Source organism: Channa argus, chromosome 12 (assembly GCF_033026475.1).
Source record: "Channa argus isolate prfri chromosome 12, Channa argus male v1.0, whole genome shotgun sequence".
In the NCBI taxonomy this organism is placed as follows: domain Eukaryota; kingdom Metazoa; phylum Chordata; class Actinopteri; order Anabantiformes; family Channidae; genus Channa; species Channa argus.
In genome coordinates, this window is record NC_090208.1 from 15,652,367 (window position 1) to 15,667,127 (window position 14,761).

The 14,761-nt window shown below is 36.3% G+C and overlaps 3 protein-coding genes across 5 annotated transcripts; 1 reads left to right on the forward strand and 2 right to left on the reverse strand.

The window, feature by feature from the left end:
* Nucleotides 1-887: 887 nt before the first annotated feature.
* si:ch211-212k18.13 (uncharacterized) lies at nucleotides 888-8,412 on the reverse strand. 3 transcript variants are annotated; one of them, XM_067525323.1, is made up of 12 exons: nucleotides 8,271-8,412; nucleotides 8,121-8,178; nucleotides 7,923-8,028; nucleotides 7,711-7,826; nucleotides 7,337-7,407; nucleotides 6,129-6,254; nucleotides 4,468-4,563; nucleotides 4,232-4,363; nucleotides 4,002-4,136; nucleotides 3,825-3,862; nucleotides 3,698-3,738; nucleotides 888-3,592 (listed from the first exon to the last, which is right to left on the reverse strand). In XM_067525323.1, exons 2-12 carry the CDS (start codon nucleotides 8,170-8,172, stop codon nucleotides 1,788-1,790), a joined length of 2,718 nt encoding a protein of 905 aa, XP_067381424.1. In that variant the 5' UTR covers nucleotides 8,173-8,178; nucleotides 8,271-8,412; the 3' UTR covers nucleotides 888-1,787. The 3 variants fall into 3 exon arrangements, with proteins under 3 accessions (XP_067381424.1, XP_067381422.1, XP_067381425.1); XM_067525321.1 differs by having other exon boundaries at nucleotides 4,232-4,381; XM_067525324.1 differs by lacking the exon at nucleotides 8,121-8,178 and having other exon boundaries at nucleotides 4,232-4,381.
* Nucleotides 8,413-9,247: 835 nt separating this feature from the next.
* On the reverse strand, nucleotides 9,248-10,557 carry zgc:194655 (uncharacterized protein LOC794380 homolog). The gene is made up of 2 exons (XM_067525251.1): nucleotides 10,345-10,557; nucleotides 9,248-9,762 (listed from the first exon to the last, which is right to left on the reverse strand). The coding sequence occupies exons 1-2, from the start codon at nucleotides 10,487-10,489 to the stop codon at nucleotides 9,629-9,631; spliced, it is 279 nt and encodes a 92-aa protein (XP_067381352.1). The 5' UTR covers nucleotides 10,490-10,557; the 3' UTR covers nucleotides 9,248-9,628.
* A 405-nt stretch (nucleotides 10,558-10,962) lies between these two features.
* On the forward strand, nucleotides 10,963-13,679 carry LOC137138217 (probable E3 ubiquitin-protein ligase RNF144A-A). Its single transcript, XM_067525250.1, has 4 exons — nucleotides 10,963-11,153; nucleotides 11,327-11,427; nucleotides 12,089-12,262; nucleotides 12,926-13,679. The coding sequence occupies exons 1-4, from the start codon at nucleotides 11,063-11,065 to the stop codon at nucleotides 13,379-13,381; spliced, it is 822 nt and encodes a 273-aa protein (XP_067381351.1). The 5' UTR covers nucleotides 10,963-11,062; the 3' UTR covers nucleotides 13,382-13,679.
* The last annotated feature ends 1,082 nt before the right edge of the window (nucleotides 13,680-14,761 follow it).

Sequence of the window (14,761 nt, forward strand, 5' to 3'; positions counted from 1 at the left end):
ATGACTGAGCTGGTAGACCAATGGGAAAACAGTGAATGTGTCTTTTATGCATAAAGACATTTTCTGAAGTACGAATCTTGACTTACAGATTTGTGGATCTCAAGGTGTGTATTTCTATATCTCATTCCATGGATACAAATCCTCCCATGGGTGGGAAAGTAAAAATTTCACATATATTAGTTTATGTATTTTATGTGAATATTTGTGCAAAATCACATTTGTAAATTCTTTTTTAGCACAAAGTCATTCTCTCAAGTACAAATCTTGTTTTGCAAGTACAAATCTTGATGTGCAAAATTCTGGATCTCGAGGGAATTCTTGTAAATATTTAAGACTGAGAAAATAAATATCTTGCACATGGTAACAGCAACAAAACGATTTCCATTATATCTATGGCTGCTTTATTTAGGGCTCAGTTGATCTGTGATTCACAGTTGTCAGAGTTAGAGGTGTTTACTGTTTACTCTCTCAGAGATGTATTGTCTTTCTTTTTACAAAGTACTCTTTTAAAATACATGATCTTAGTTGAGCAAATGAAAGAAGTAAAGAAAAAAACAGATTGAGATATTGATATACTGAGGGGGAAGATATGTAATTCTCTTGTCTTTCTCACTCTATATACAATACAATCTCTTTATCCATAATGACCTGCAACCTCTTAGGTTGCAGATAAGTTAAACCTTCAAGGTTTTAACTTATTTTAACTTATTTAACTTAAGTTGTTTGTGTTCACATATTTTAAATTTTTCTATCAAACAACACAAAGGTAAACAGCAACACAATATTTTATGTTACAAAACTTCTGAAGCAATGTTGTGGTTAGTAATATTAATAAAACAACGTAGTGCACCTCATAGAACAGTATTTGACAGAACATATATTTTATTTAAAATGTGTTCACTGCTCCACATATACATACATACAGAAAAACACACAGTGTATTTCTTTACTGTACATCTCAATGAAAGAAATCAAAAACACTTTAATAAACAAAGAATAAACAATTGACGTCTCTGTAACTCACAATTCTGTTTTCCTAGCACAAAATATGTCAGTTATGACCTATGACCTCCAACACCATCAAACACTTGACATGAAAAATAGTTGATGTTTTTTATTATAATAAAACAGCCAGCCTTATTGTTTCTGTTGGTGAAAATACACTAATTAAGTTATAGGCACAAAGTTTCAACCTTTTAATGTCAGAAGCTTTAAAATGTTTTAAAAATGTTTTGTTTTTGCTCACTGTAAAGTCAGGCTATTTAGTCTGAGAAAAAACAACCAAGTCATCTTTTAATAGTGAAGTAAATCTACTGAACTGAATCATGTTTTCTTTATTTTTGTAAAGAAGTAACATATCATTCTACATAGTTCATAAATGATACAGGAAACAAAAATTTATTAATAAAATAGAATTCACAATGCAGCTGCTATATTCACATGCTCATTCATGTCTCATTTCTACTGGACAAAACTTCATCAAATTTGTGAAGGAAAAAAATCTATAAAACTAAGTGGACAGTGATATTAGTGAAACAACAGGCAATGTACGCTGTATCTAAGAAGAGATCAAAAGACTTAGAACAGTAATATACATTTAATTTGGTTACACAACTTATTGTCTGAAATCATGTCACATAAATTATCTGGCATCTATTTAAACTCTGAACAATTGAAAAAGAAAAAGAAAAAGAAAAAGAAAAAGAAAATAATTTAGTAGCATATAGTAAATGCATTTAGTTTTTTAAATTGACAAAGGCAGCAAAAGACAAATGTATTGTCATCAATCATTCAGTCAAAATGCAGTTATTATTTTCTTTCTTTTCCTTTTCTTCTCTTTTGAAGAAACAGAAACACCCAGGAGTTTTGGTTTTTTCCTTTGTTGCTTTGGTTTTTACTTTGCTGTTTTTCCTCTTTCTGCTAAGCTTGAAGCGATCCTTGAATTGCTGCCCTTTCCTTTCCTTGTCACCTCTCTTGTCACTTGGATGTGTTGTTTTATCAGCTTGTTCTCGTACATATATGTCACCATCATTTAAATGAATTATACTTTCATTCTCTTCTGCTTTGTCAATGTTTCCCTTGATTCTTTTATTCTTTGGATTTGACTTAATTTTTAACGTGCTGACCCCTTTTACCAAAGTATCTGTGCTTCGATCACTAGCAGAAGAGCTTATCTGACTCCTTTTCTTCTTGTTGCCATGTGAGGTTTCCTCCACTGTTTCTGTCTTTCTCTTACATTGGTGCTTTAAATGTGCTTTACTTTTTATCCCTTCTCCCAATGTGGATTGTGCATCTGGTTGAGTTTCCTCTGGTTTTCTCACATGTTCAATGGCTTCTTCCCAGTTGCCTACGCATTCCCTGCCTTCTCTCACTCCTTCTCTTCCAAGAATATGTTCATTATCTTCTTTCTTTTCTTGTTTGTTATGTTTCTTTGAACCAAGATCTTTACATCTGATGATATTTACATCCTGTTGCATTTGCTCATGTGTCCTGTCTTTTCTAACATCATCCGGACCCTTTACATCCTCACCACAGTATCTTTCTGAAGTTCTTCTCCTTTGTTCATCATTTCTCTTACCACCCTCTTTTTCTTCTCTATACCCGTCCAAACATTTTCCTGAATCTAAATCACTGATTTCTACTTTGTGGTCCTGAATATTATGCAAACAATGTTTATTAACTTTCTTAATTTTATATATTATTACATCTTCCTTTTCCCTCTGTTCTTCACCAACACATTCAAGTGTATTGTTTCTATCGTGTTGATTCTCTACACCTTCATGACAGTGAACCTTTAAGGTGGACTTTCCTCTCCCTGGTTCATGTCCATTTTCTTCCCTAACATCCCCCGTGTCTCTCTGTTGTTCATGGTTTCCATGAGCTTTCAGTTTTCCATCGGGATCTTTATTTGTGCTCTTTCTATTGTCATCTAATCCTTCACTGCCCTGTTTCTTTGGATCCCTGTTGAGATTTTCTGTCAAAGGCTGTTCATCTCCTACAGTATGTCCATATCTGACTTTGTTCACATCAATTAATCTCCTCGGTGCATCACTCAGCTCATCTGTTTTATTAAGAGGATCAATATTTTGAAGCCTGTTACTGTTTTCCTGTTCAAAATCATGCACAATATCCATTCTTCTCTGTCTATTATTATATAGTCCTGTATTGACATTGTGCTGGCCCTCTACATTCTCTTCAATTTGAGTTATTTCAGGGAAAGTTTCTCTCTCTAATGACTGCTCATTAATTTCATTTCCTTCCATTTCCTTATCATATCTGATTATTTTCCCTTCATCTATCTCTTTTTCATGAGTATGTTGATGAGCATGCAAATCATTCATTCCCTCATTAGACTCCTGAGGATTTTGTTTTTCACTCTGTCTGACATTAACTCCATTGTTCTGATCCTTTACATTATGGCATGGATCAGATGTTTCTTCAGTGTCATAAACCGCTTCTGCTTTTTCCTCACTTTCCTGACTCTTCAAAATCTCTTCAGTATCTTGACTTTGGTCATAGTTGCCACTGGTAGCAGGTAGGAGACCTTCACAGGTGGACTCATTTCTGATGTTTTGACTCCAAGTGTCTGTAGCTTGGGACAAAAGTTATAGGTATTAATTAAATTCAGACAAAGTGTCAAGGAGTTGCTGTAGTCATTATTGTACATGTGAGGAAACATAAAGAAAATACTTCTTACTTTTCTGCTTCCTGTAAAAAAGAAGATGAGCAGTCTGGGATCTAGTCAGAAAATATGAAAGGAAAAAGTAGTTTGTTTTTATATTGAGGAAAATGTATGGTGGGAAAAAAGATAGATGAAAACTTACTTATGAATGCTATCCACTTGGAATAGCTGGTAAGTTAGCTGTTAATAAAAAAACAAAAAAAAAAAACAATAATTGTATGATTAAATCTTTTTATGCATTCAACCAACATAGTGTTTTTTAACTGATCATTTTAAACAATTTTTACAACATCACCAAAGCAAAGCTGATCAATCTTACCAATGTGACAGTGGTATCATTGAAGTTATACCACTGCTCATCATTGTCATCCTGCGACTGGATTGTTGCAGCATAATGTCCACCTCTAAGATCTCCATAATGATCCACAACTGCATATAGTTCATATGTCTGATTCTGATCACCAGAGGAAAAATTACAATTATGTATTAGGATCAGGCATAAAAAAGAAATGTGTTATAATATCATACTCAAATATACAGTAAATATACCTTTGGAATCTGTATAGTGTGGGGGACATCCACAAAGCGGTTGTTTTTGACATATCTCATGTAACTGTAGTGAAACTCAAACCTCTTCAGCAGCAGCACTAAAACCTCTGGATGATGTTTCACTTCACATTTCTGAATGAAACACAGAAGCTGCCAAAATTGTAATTGTGTCGTTTTGATCCTGTCATTATAAAACCAGTCACGTTAGATGAATAACAAAGAATCTCGTTACTCACAATAGTTACATCAACTTTCTCATCACACTGGTCACAGTACATCTGGTCTAGTCCACTGAAATGGGAATCTCTGAAATAATCTTCAATGCCATCCACCTGAGAAGTATACATTTGGTATTTACATCAAAACATTTAAATAACCTAATGCTAAACATGACAGAAGTAATTTAAATGAGGCAGCCTCATTAAGGTCCATCTCTTTTAATAAATCTGAGAAAAATATTTGCTAAGCAAAGGACCAGAAAACAAGAACAGCACATAGACTGACAGCACAGTAAAAAGCCCTTTAAAAACCCCTATACTGTTAAAATGAGACAAGAAAAGCTTTAAATGGAAAGAGCAGTGCATGTTCTTAAAAAGGTACACAGTACCTAAAATTAGTCAACTGCCAAAAGTAACGGATAAATATATAGCATATCTGAAGTACTGGATCACATACTGTAGTTGCAGGATTTATATAAATACCATGCGTGGATTATTCCTACTAGTCAATAAGGAAGTTTATCTAAGTGTAAGGTACAGAGTGCAGTGATAATCAGTCATAAAGTGTAACACAGTGTAATAAACAGGTTTGACAGAAAAATGATTACGCAGTGTTATACAGTTTCAAGTGAGTTTGAAAACTCAGCGTTAGTGTTACACTTTAAAAGGCAGCCTTGAGTTCTTTCAGGATCTCTGTGCTGGACTTCTCTTTCCCTCTTCTCTGTCAGTGCAGAACTACAGATGAATTTAAAGTCCACAAGTGCCTTGCCTGTCTTTCAAGTGGAGATGTGGTCATGTGACATCGTGGATGGTGACATCAACTATAAAAGCTGCTTGACATACTCTGAACCATATTTTACTATTTATGTTGTCATCCTAATATTCCACTTTGTAAGTTTTTCTGTTTCCATGTTCTGGGAAGTTATTCCTTATTTCAATCAAGTGTCTAAGGAAAGTGTGTTTTCTATGGTGTACAGATTGCAGAGTAGGCTGAATAAATAGATAAAACTGACTTGGAGAATAGAACATTTAAAATTGTATAATCTCAAAAATGGATGTTGAATTCTCGTATGAAAGAATACTATTATATTGTATACTGACAAGCAAATAGGAGTAGACTAGTAATACTGTAGGCCTCTGTGACCAAGTCAGTTCAACATGATCTACAGACCGTACAGTTGTTTAAGCAGTGTCCCAGCAGGGTTTCATCATGTGTTACATCAAAACACCTGCTGACACAACTGACCAATAAGGTGCCACAGGTTCAACACATTGTAGTGAACATAGCAGCAACATTTGTCAGTGGGCCTCAGCAAGAAAGGCCACAACTTGGTAGAAGTTTTGTTAAAAAACATAATACATCCCTGACCCACACTTGTGAAATAGATCTGTTTTTCACAACCTTGGTCCTCAAGGCCCCCTGACACGCTTGCTTACCACTAGCTTACTTCAGATTATGTTCAAATCTCAATCTCAGTCTATGCCTAGTTAAGCTTTTAGATACACTGCAAATCAGCTGACACTGTATATGATGATATGAATACTCCTGTTAATGGTGTTTAACTCAAACTGATGAGATCTGTGACTCAAATGCTAATCTGCAAATAGCATGTGGTGTTTACTCGGTATTTCGGGGCAAGAGAAAAATGCTGTAAAGTTTGCAGGTTGTCAGATCTTACCACACTATATTGTTGACTGTAGGAATCCATCAGTGAAAGGGGAAGATGCCACATTGGCGCATCGTTGGTTTTCTCTATTTTACATTGAGAACAGATGGTCTTGTGTGTCAACTGTACGTGAAAGATCTGAAAAACAGACAAGTATAGAGACCAGATGTTTACATACACTGCATAAAAAGACACATGACCATTTTTTTCACTGTCTGACATTAAATCAGAGTAAACTTTTTCTGTTTTAGGTCAGTTAAAATTATTACAATTATTTCTACCTGCTAAATGCCTTTTCAGCTCTGCCTACAAATTTTCTATAGCATTAAGATCAGGACTTTGTAATGGCCACTCCAAAACATTGACTTGGTTGTCCGTAAGCCAATTTGTATTTCGCAGTATTCTTAGGGTCATTGTCCATTTGGAAGACCCAATTGCACCCAAGCCTTAACTTCCTGGCTGGTGTCTTGAAATGTTGCTTCAATATTTCTACATCATCTTCTTTTCTCGCGATACCCTGGCCTTTCACACCATGTCGGTACAGGACTTGTTTCACTCTGGATAATGACACTCTCTTATCAGCTTCACCCAGCATCTTTACGAGTTGTTTTGCTTTTGTTCTGGGATTGATACGCACATTTGACAAAGCACGTTCATCTCTGGGACACAGAACCCATCTCCTTCCTGACTGGTATGATGGCTAAGCATTCTCAGTGTTTATAGTTGCATATAATAGTTTAAACAGATGAACATGGCACCTTTGGGCATCTGTCAATTGTACCCAAGGTTGAAGCAGACTCTTCCTGACAAAAGGAAGCAGTGTGTTTGAGGTGTGCCCTAAAAATACATCCACAGGTGTGCCTCCAATTAATTCAAATGTTGTCAATTAACCTATCAGAAGCTTCCAAAGCCATGACATCATCATCTGGGCTTTTCCAAATTGTTTAAAGGCATGGTGATCCTAGTGTATGTAAATTTTTGGCCTTGAAGAATATAATAAAAAAATTCTCTCTCATTATTCTGGCATTTAGCAAATTGAAATAATTTTTAATAATTCTAACTGTCCTAAAACAGAAAAAGTTTAGCCTGATTTAATGTCAAACAGTAAGAAAAAAAGGTTATGTGTCTTTTTATACAGGGTATGTAAACATCCAGTTTCAACTGTTAGCATGTTCTGTTTTTTATGTAATGCACAGATTCTTTGATACTCATATCTTTACCTTTGAAGCTTCAGGACTAGTCTGAGTTAAAATCTTCTCAAAGTACTCAGCGGCATCACGTTGTTCATTCACTGAAGTATAAGGGAGCAGAAATCGTTGTGGACTTCACCAGCAGAATAGATTTTAAATAGTCATATGAGTTTTAGTATAAGGTAAAATATAAAACACTTAGGGCACTCTCAATCTTTTTGACTGCATTTTAACACTTGCACAGAATACAAATCAGAATCACAAAATATTATAGTAGGACATTTGTCTGTATAAAATCTACTCAATATAAACTGAACAAATTATCCTAAGAATCTATTTTGGTCTGCATGTAGCCTCTTCAGAGAATCCATGTTGTTCTACAGGTATGTCTTAACATACTGTACCTGTGTCGATGTTCAACTTGTTTGTGATGTCATAAGTGCGTGCTGTGCAGCTCTTTAACTGATCAAACAAGGTTTTAAGATGATGATCAACATTGTCAGGGTTGTTACAGGGGTTCCTAAACAAAAGTGTAGGCATAATGGTCAGCATTAAAAATGGGCAGTTCATGGCCTCAATTAAGTTTAAACCTGTTATATTGTATAATATTCCGAACCTTTCCAAGGCCTCTCTGAAGTCTTTGGTCATGAACAGCACCTGCAGTACGCTGTTCAGGTAACATGTCGCTCCTTGGTTAAACAAGCCGTGGTATTTGATATTTCCTGTTGGGTAGAGATTCGCAATAATTAATTTAGGTTTCAGAATTGTCTACATAGCACTATTCTGTATGATAAACAGGAAAAACGGCACGTACCCGGAGAGCATAAAGAAGTGTACATTTCTCGACCATAATGCAAAAGATTCATTGTAAGCTGTAAAGGATTTGCATTGCGACATCAATTGTTAAAAATCAATCAATGGCAGTTGTTTTGAATGCAAAAGCAAGAAGAACATTTTAACCCACCAGTAGTTTTAAGAATCAAAGTTTCGCGACATTCCGGTAGATTCTTGTTAAATTACTCCTCTGTGTTTCTTATAAACTCACACAAGCAGTCTCTATGTCTTGCGCTGTTATATCCTCGTAAGACTTTCTCTTTCTCTTTAGGCGAGTCTGTTGGAGTGCTGCAGTCAGGATGTGCCGGAAATTCCCCCTAACTAGTGAAGGTCATCTAAAAATAATACAGTAACTAAACTAATTGCAAGATATACAAATCTGCAAAAGGTACTTTTTTAATATAGTTCAATTTTGACATTCTGTAAAATTTGATTTTAAACACTTTTTGAAGGTTTAGGTTTCACACATTACAAAATACATAAGGACATCACATAGTGAAGTGATAAGTAATGGTTTCACAAGTTGTACACCCGTTGAAAAGAATACCAAAGCCGTGCCCCACTAGCAGCTGTACAGCAAATTCCACGTCAGATTTTTAGTGATGTTATTCTTATGTTTTATGTGGGTGCACCTTATCGCTGTCTCCAGCTTCCCGTTTTATTCAAGGCACTAATCCATTCATTTTAACAATTGCTTTGCAATATTTTTTATTGTCTTCTGAAATGCTTCAGTTTAACAAAAACTCGTTTGACTGATTATTTTCCTTTTTTTTTAAAGGAACAAAAGTCTTAGAAGTACTGTGTGAGAGGTAAAACTCTCCACTGAATCTTCCCTTTGTAGCTTGAAGAAAAACTCATTGAGTGTCTTTAATACATGTTCTTTTTTTTCCACAATAACAGTGAGGTTTGCGTTTAATTCCCCACCTAACACCAAACCTAACATTTTATTAAAGTTATTGGGAGATGCTTAACATGAAGTCTTTGCACAAACTCAAGCAGGACCAGCTGTGAGTTCATTGTGTCAAATAAACAATATGCTTCCTTTTCTCTGTTTGAAACGTTATATTCAAGCTTCAAAATCTACATAACCAGAACTTGTTAAATAAGTAACTTTTATTCAAACACAATTTTATTTAAGTGGCATGACACAAATTTATTAGTTCAGACATATTCCTAAGTAAGTGAAAGTGAAAAAATAAAAATAAACCAAACAAGACAAACATTTACACAACATGCAGCATGTGAAGTACATATGTAGATGTATGTAGTATGTACATGTCTCTTTATTTTGGCAGCCTTTTTACACTTTTAAGTTTAACTATCAAGTTGTAATTTACAGCGCAGAACCATTTGATCTTAGGTAGCATAACAAAATTGAATGATTATTGCGGTAAAACCCCCCCAAAAAGCAACTTTAAGATTTGTAAACAGTGTCGGACGTCTTGCTTTTATACGAAGCAACACTGGCAGCAGAAGGAGATGTCTCTATTAATCAGTGAGTCCTCCAGGAACTTTCACCACCATGTGGATGACGGACATGTGCTGGATTCCATATTCAGACAGCAGCTTGTAGTCTCCATCCAGCATCTGGTCTGTGAAGATCAGACGCAGAGCGTCTTCTCCTGCACACACACAAAGAGGGACACAGAGACAAACAGACAAGAGTTAGTGCGGTTTCTCCTCAGAATGATTGGTGGCAAATTTACCTCTTCAGCTTTTACGCTTCAAATAAACTTGTAATTAATCGGTGGAGGAAAACAACTCCGTAAAGTAACTTTGTACTACAGTACTTAAATTTTCATTCAATCTTCCTTCATTTGAAAAGATGAACAAATAACAATATAACATTCAAAATTCAAAGATATCAATACTAACTAGACTATTGTTGTTAAAGCATCTAACAAATAAGTCAGCAGCTTATTTATCAAGACATAGAAGCCAGAAGGGCGCCGTTCTGCATAGTTTCACTTTCGCTGATTTTGCTGGCAAAAATTTATAATAAACTATGAAGCTTTGTCATATAGATAAATACCTTCACTGAAATTAAAAACAATTTTGTTTGCACGTCTCCTGACAGGCAAACAAAACCGAAGTTCCAAATATATATATATATATATATATAACGTCACTGACTATTGCAAATTTGTTATGGCTTACAGTATAGTATGACAGTTATGGCTATTTTCATTTCTCACTCCCTTTACCTGCGGTGTGGGGAAGCCTCTGTGCGATCTTTTCCTTCAGCTGCAGCACTGTCATTTTCTGCATCTGCTCCTCTGTGTTGCAGAGGTCGATTATCATCTTCTCACTCCGCAGACCGTGAACAACAACCTGAAAGATTTTCCCCATATCGTGCCGTTTCTGAGCTCACTCTGCTGCTGAGTGTTGAAGACTCTTCAGGGGGAATTTGTCTCTCATAAGGGTCTGACGTCAGGGCCCAGGATGCTTTCACTTCCACTTTACTCCTATTATTATCCTGTTATTATCAAGTGGTAGGATTATTTTTCACGCGTTGCCTTGTTTTTGTGCAGGTAGTGTATCCTATATTATTTTCATTTACTAATATTGTAGACCACAATGTCTACCACTATTACTACTACTAGCTTCTCTATCCACGCCTTGTTAAAACAGCTGTGAATGTTCCAAGCCAGCAGCTACTAACAAGATGTCTATTAAAATGAACAATGCAATAAGAAAATACTACAAAATTGATCTATCAGTCAATGTAATAAAATAGACAAAATGAAACATAATAATACAGATTTGCCAGATCACATTCACGTGACTTCTTGAAATCCCCGGGTGCAAAACTGAAAGCGTCCAAAAACAAATGTGAAAGTAACACAGCGGACTGATGCAGTGTTTATGCCCATATCAGTACGAAAAGTTTGAGGACGGAGAGCAGATCTGTTCTGACACAACATGACCACACAGGGTCAGGACGAGAAGAGATACGATCCCCGAGACACTACTCTGAAATTTGTCAATAGACCAGATGATCTGGATCCGCTTCGTAAGTCAACCTTTGATTGTAAAGCCTTTATATGCCGAGGCTTTAAAAATGGGACGTGTGCATTATGTCAGTTATAAGACAGGTTGAGATGTGATGTAGGTGTAGGTCCGTTTTGTTCCAGTTGTTTGTGACTGTACTACAGTTTTATTTGTTCTTATTATTGTTGTCCTCAGCCCCCGAGGATGGAGACCAGGGTCTCCGTGCAGAAATGTCCTGCGGTCACGCTGTGACCCCAGAGTCTCTCACCGGTTGGTGTCGCAGTCTGCTTGATCAGGTACTTTCCATCCTCTCATCCGCAGCGCACAAAGATCTGTTTTCAAATTCATGGACAATGTTAGAGAGATTTGTCCTCAAACATTCGCCGACAACTTCCTTAATCATGGCGCCAGATCTACAATGCAGCGCTGCCTCATTCTCATCTGCCTCTGGTATAAAGGCTGATGCACAAAGTCCCCTCAACACAGATTTCCTGCCCACATCAGGTGCATGTGTGCGTTTGTGTGTAATAAGGATTGCTTTTTGTCGTGAGCAACAAAAAATGATCACCTTGATCTGCTTTTGTCTTGTTCTGTCCATCCTGTCTTTCATTTAGTTCTCATGAAGCTCAAACGTGTATTCCCATAACACTGTGCTTTAATGTTTTCTCCTATATTTAGATTTGTACCTCAATTGTTAGTGTCTTTGGATGAAAGCATTTGCCAAATTACTAAATGTAAGTGTAATGTGAGCGTAAGTCATTACAATTTTCTCAAACCTAGATTCAGGGAATTTATTCTGTTTTTCCTGACAAAATATCTCAAGCTCCATCTGTGTAACTGAGTTTGGCTGAATTGCCAACACTTCAATGAAGTTGTACACATGTAAAAAAGATAAAATAAAGTAACCGAGTTTGCCCACATTCTATACTGAAAAGCAACCTGTCCTCTCAATTTCAGGGCCAGCACAAGTTTAAATGTCCTGCTTTGAAGGACGGCACCTTGCAGAAGTGTGATAAGGTGTGGTCTTACCAAGAGGTGCGCAAACTGGCAGTACTGACAACTGAGGAGATGCAGTACTTTGAAGAAAACATGGCCCGTCTGGCTGCTACAGAATACTGTGAATTTAAAACAGTGAGTGTCCCAGTGTCTGGTTCAGTAAAAACATAAGCAGAGTATGTCTGTTTGCATATGTATAAAATAATATACTAAGGAATGTACTTATTCACTACTTGCATAGTTAGATGAAATAATTGACATCACGCTTGTATCTGTCGAGTAGCTTAGTTTAACACAAACACTTGAATCTTATGTACAGGTGTCTTGTTTATTGAATCCATACATATAAAGAGTAACATTGGAAAGAATATGTTAGTGGTGACTGATGGAAAGAAACTGGCAGAACAGGACGTGGGGCCCTGGTGTTGTGGTTTAGCACAGCCTCTGAGCCACAGGAGATTCCCTTTAAAAAATTACACTTGTAAGAGATGCATTCTGAGATGTAGATCTTCATCATCACTACACTTCAAAATATGATATGGGGGTGATGGATCATTCCATCTGCAGCTTCAATTTGCTCTAATTCTTTCTATTTTTGCATAAAGGAACATAGACCGGTTAGAGAAAAGAAACCCAAATAAATATGAGACAAGAACAGAAAGTGGTTTATGCAGAAATAGTGACAAAAATGAAGTTTGACACAGCACTTTGATCCAGCGTTCTCAGACAGAAAACCGATGATTATGTTTTTGTCATGTCTCTATTCCTTTAAATGGTTCTTACACCTTTTTCCTATAGTGTCCTGGGTGCAAAACCTATTTGGAGAGAGAGGATCTGACAAACCTCAATGTTCAGTGCATAGTCTGCACTGCAGATAAGAAGAAAGATTACAACTTTTGCTGGCAGTGTCTGAAGGACTGGAAAGGTCCAGCTCCCCGCTCTGATCGCTGTGACAACGATGGCTGCATCAACCACGACCTCGAGCTTCTGAAGAACTGTAAGGACACCAACCTCCCACAGGTAGAGGGGATTGACAAGTGTCCCTCCATCCGGGCCTGTCCCACCTGCGGTCAGAGAGTGGAGCACGACAAAACAGGCTGCAAGAACATCATTTGTCCTCGCTGCCAGGTCGAGTTCTGCTTTGTTTGTCTGAAGCCCACTCCTGAGTGTCTGAAGACGAGCTCGTACTTCATCCCCTGCAGTGCTGGTGTGGCCCCCAGACAAACCTCTATACCTGTGTGGCACAGAAACTAATTCACTTCCCAACTTGTATGCTAATAGTCTTATTCTGTCACATTCTATTAGTTCTTATACTCCAACAGTCTTGAAAATAACTATCATATGCTCTTACAAGTTTAATTTTCAGTGTTTGCTTCACAGAAATTATCTCTGCTTAGTGATGATGATCATTAACACCTGCATCATCTAATAAAACTTTACCTTTATATTAATGCTGAATGTCCGTTTGATATTTTACCTACATGTATGTGTGCAGAAAAAGTCCATCTGAGTAGCATTTATCCATGCAATAAAAAAAAACTAACCTAACAAAGCCTCTAGCACCATCTATAGGTTGATCTTAAAATACCCCCACACCCTGATGATGCAACAGACTTTCCTTTAAGTGGAAAAGTGGTTTAACAAACTAAAGGAAAGAAAAGAAAAGATACAACTTTTAATATTCTTATCAACTCCAAGATAAAAACAGTAGCTTTAACCACATATTGGCACATAAAAATAAATGAAAGTTTCTAAGCTTAATATGTACATTAATATTTATATTAATATTTATTATATTATATAATATATATGTATATAATATTTAAACATAATATTTCAGAAAACACAGGAAATGTGTTAGTATTGATATTGAGGCCCAGGAAATCCAGCTTGTGTAAAGCAAAGGACATTAACAGAAGACCTGGCACAACCTATTTCAACTATTCAGCGTAGACATGCCAAAAAAGTTCTCAAGTTTTTCTTGACACAAACATCCTCAGCCTGCTGTAAATCATTTAAAGAAACTGTGGGGCCATACATATAGGGGTGTGGTGGTTCATATTCAAATGGATGATCATTTACTTTGCAGCCAAATCAGTTGGTCACACATCAGTTAATATAACAATAAACACTATTTAACACTGCATAAACACAGCTCGCTCCTAATCATCTAAAATAATTTACTTTACACTTGGGTTGCTGAAGTGCAGCTCTAGGGTGTTGCTAACAATGTCCCAGGTGACATATATAAATCAAATACTTTTATCATCTAACAACGTTTCCAAAAACCTTTACTCTCTAGATTCTAGCTATTGTGGACTGTTTTTGTTGTGTGTGAACTGCTGTGCTATAGACTGAGGAAACTTATCTTTTTACTGTCAACATGTTCAATCCATCTGCATCTTTACATAGTGTCACTGACATTTGATATCCTGTAACCCACATGTTTGACATGACAGCAGAGCAGTGTTGTTTAGAGAAGATTTTATTTTCTATTTTGTTCTGCAATTTATTGATGATTCTTTAGAAACAACAGGTAGTGAATATTGCAGAGTGTAAACCCACTTGAGACATATTATGTAAAGAGCTTTTTTTTTCAATTTTGGAGGTAAAATAGATTATTGAAAGAATCAT

What these genes read in the sequence shown, in the direction of transcription:
- si:ch211-212k18.13 (XM_067525321.1), bottom strand. Translation starts at nt 8,172, where the DNA reads ATGAATCTTTTGCATTATGGTCGAGAAATGTACACTTCTTTATGCTCT. An exon ending in CACTTCTTTATGCTCTCCGG is followed by an intron (nt 8,029 to 8,120) that starts GTACGTGCCGTT and finishes TCTACCCAACAG; the next exon opens with GAAATATCAAATACCACGGC. An exon ending in CTAGTCCTGAAGCTTCAAAG is followed by an intron (nt 6,255 to 7,336) that starts GTAAAGATATGA and finishes TCTGTTTTTCAG; the next exon opens with ATCTTTCACGTACAGTTGAC.
- zgc:194655 (XM_067525251.1), bottom strand. Translation starts at nt 10,489, where the DNA reads ATGGGGAAAATCTTTCAGGTTGTTGTTCACGGTCTGCGGAGTGAGAAG. An exon ending in GAGGCTTCCCCACACCGCAG is followed by an intron (nt 9,763 to 10,344) that starts GTAAAGGGAGTG and finishes GTGTGTGTGCAG; the next exon opens with GAGAAGACGCTCTGCGTCTG.
- LOC137138217 (XM_067525250.1), top strand. Translation starts at nt 11,063, where the DNA reads ATGACCACACAGGGTCAGGACGAGAAGAGATACGATCCCCGAGACACT. An exon ending in AGATGATCTGGATCCGCTTC is followed by an intron (nt 11,154 to 11,326) that starts GTAAGTCAACCT and finishes TGTTGTCCTCAG; the next exon opens with CCCCCGAGGATGGAGACCAG. An exon ending in AATACTGTGAATTTAAAACA is followed by an intron (nt 12,263 to 12,925) that starts GTGAGTGTCCCA and finishes TTTTTCCTATAG; the next exon opens with TGTCCTGGGTGCAAAACCTA.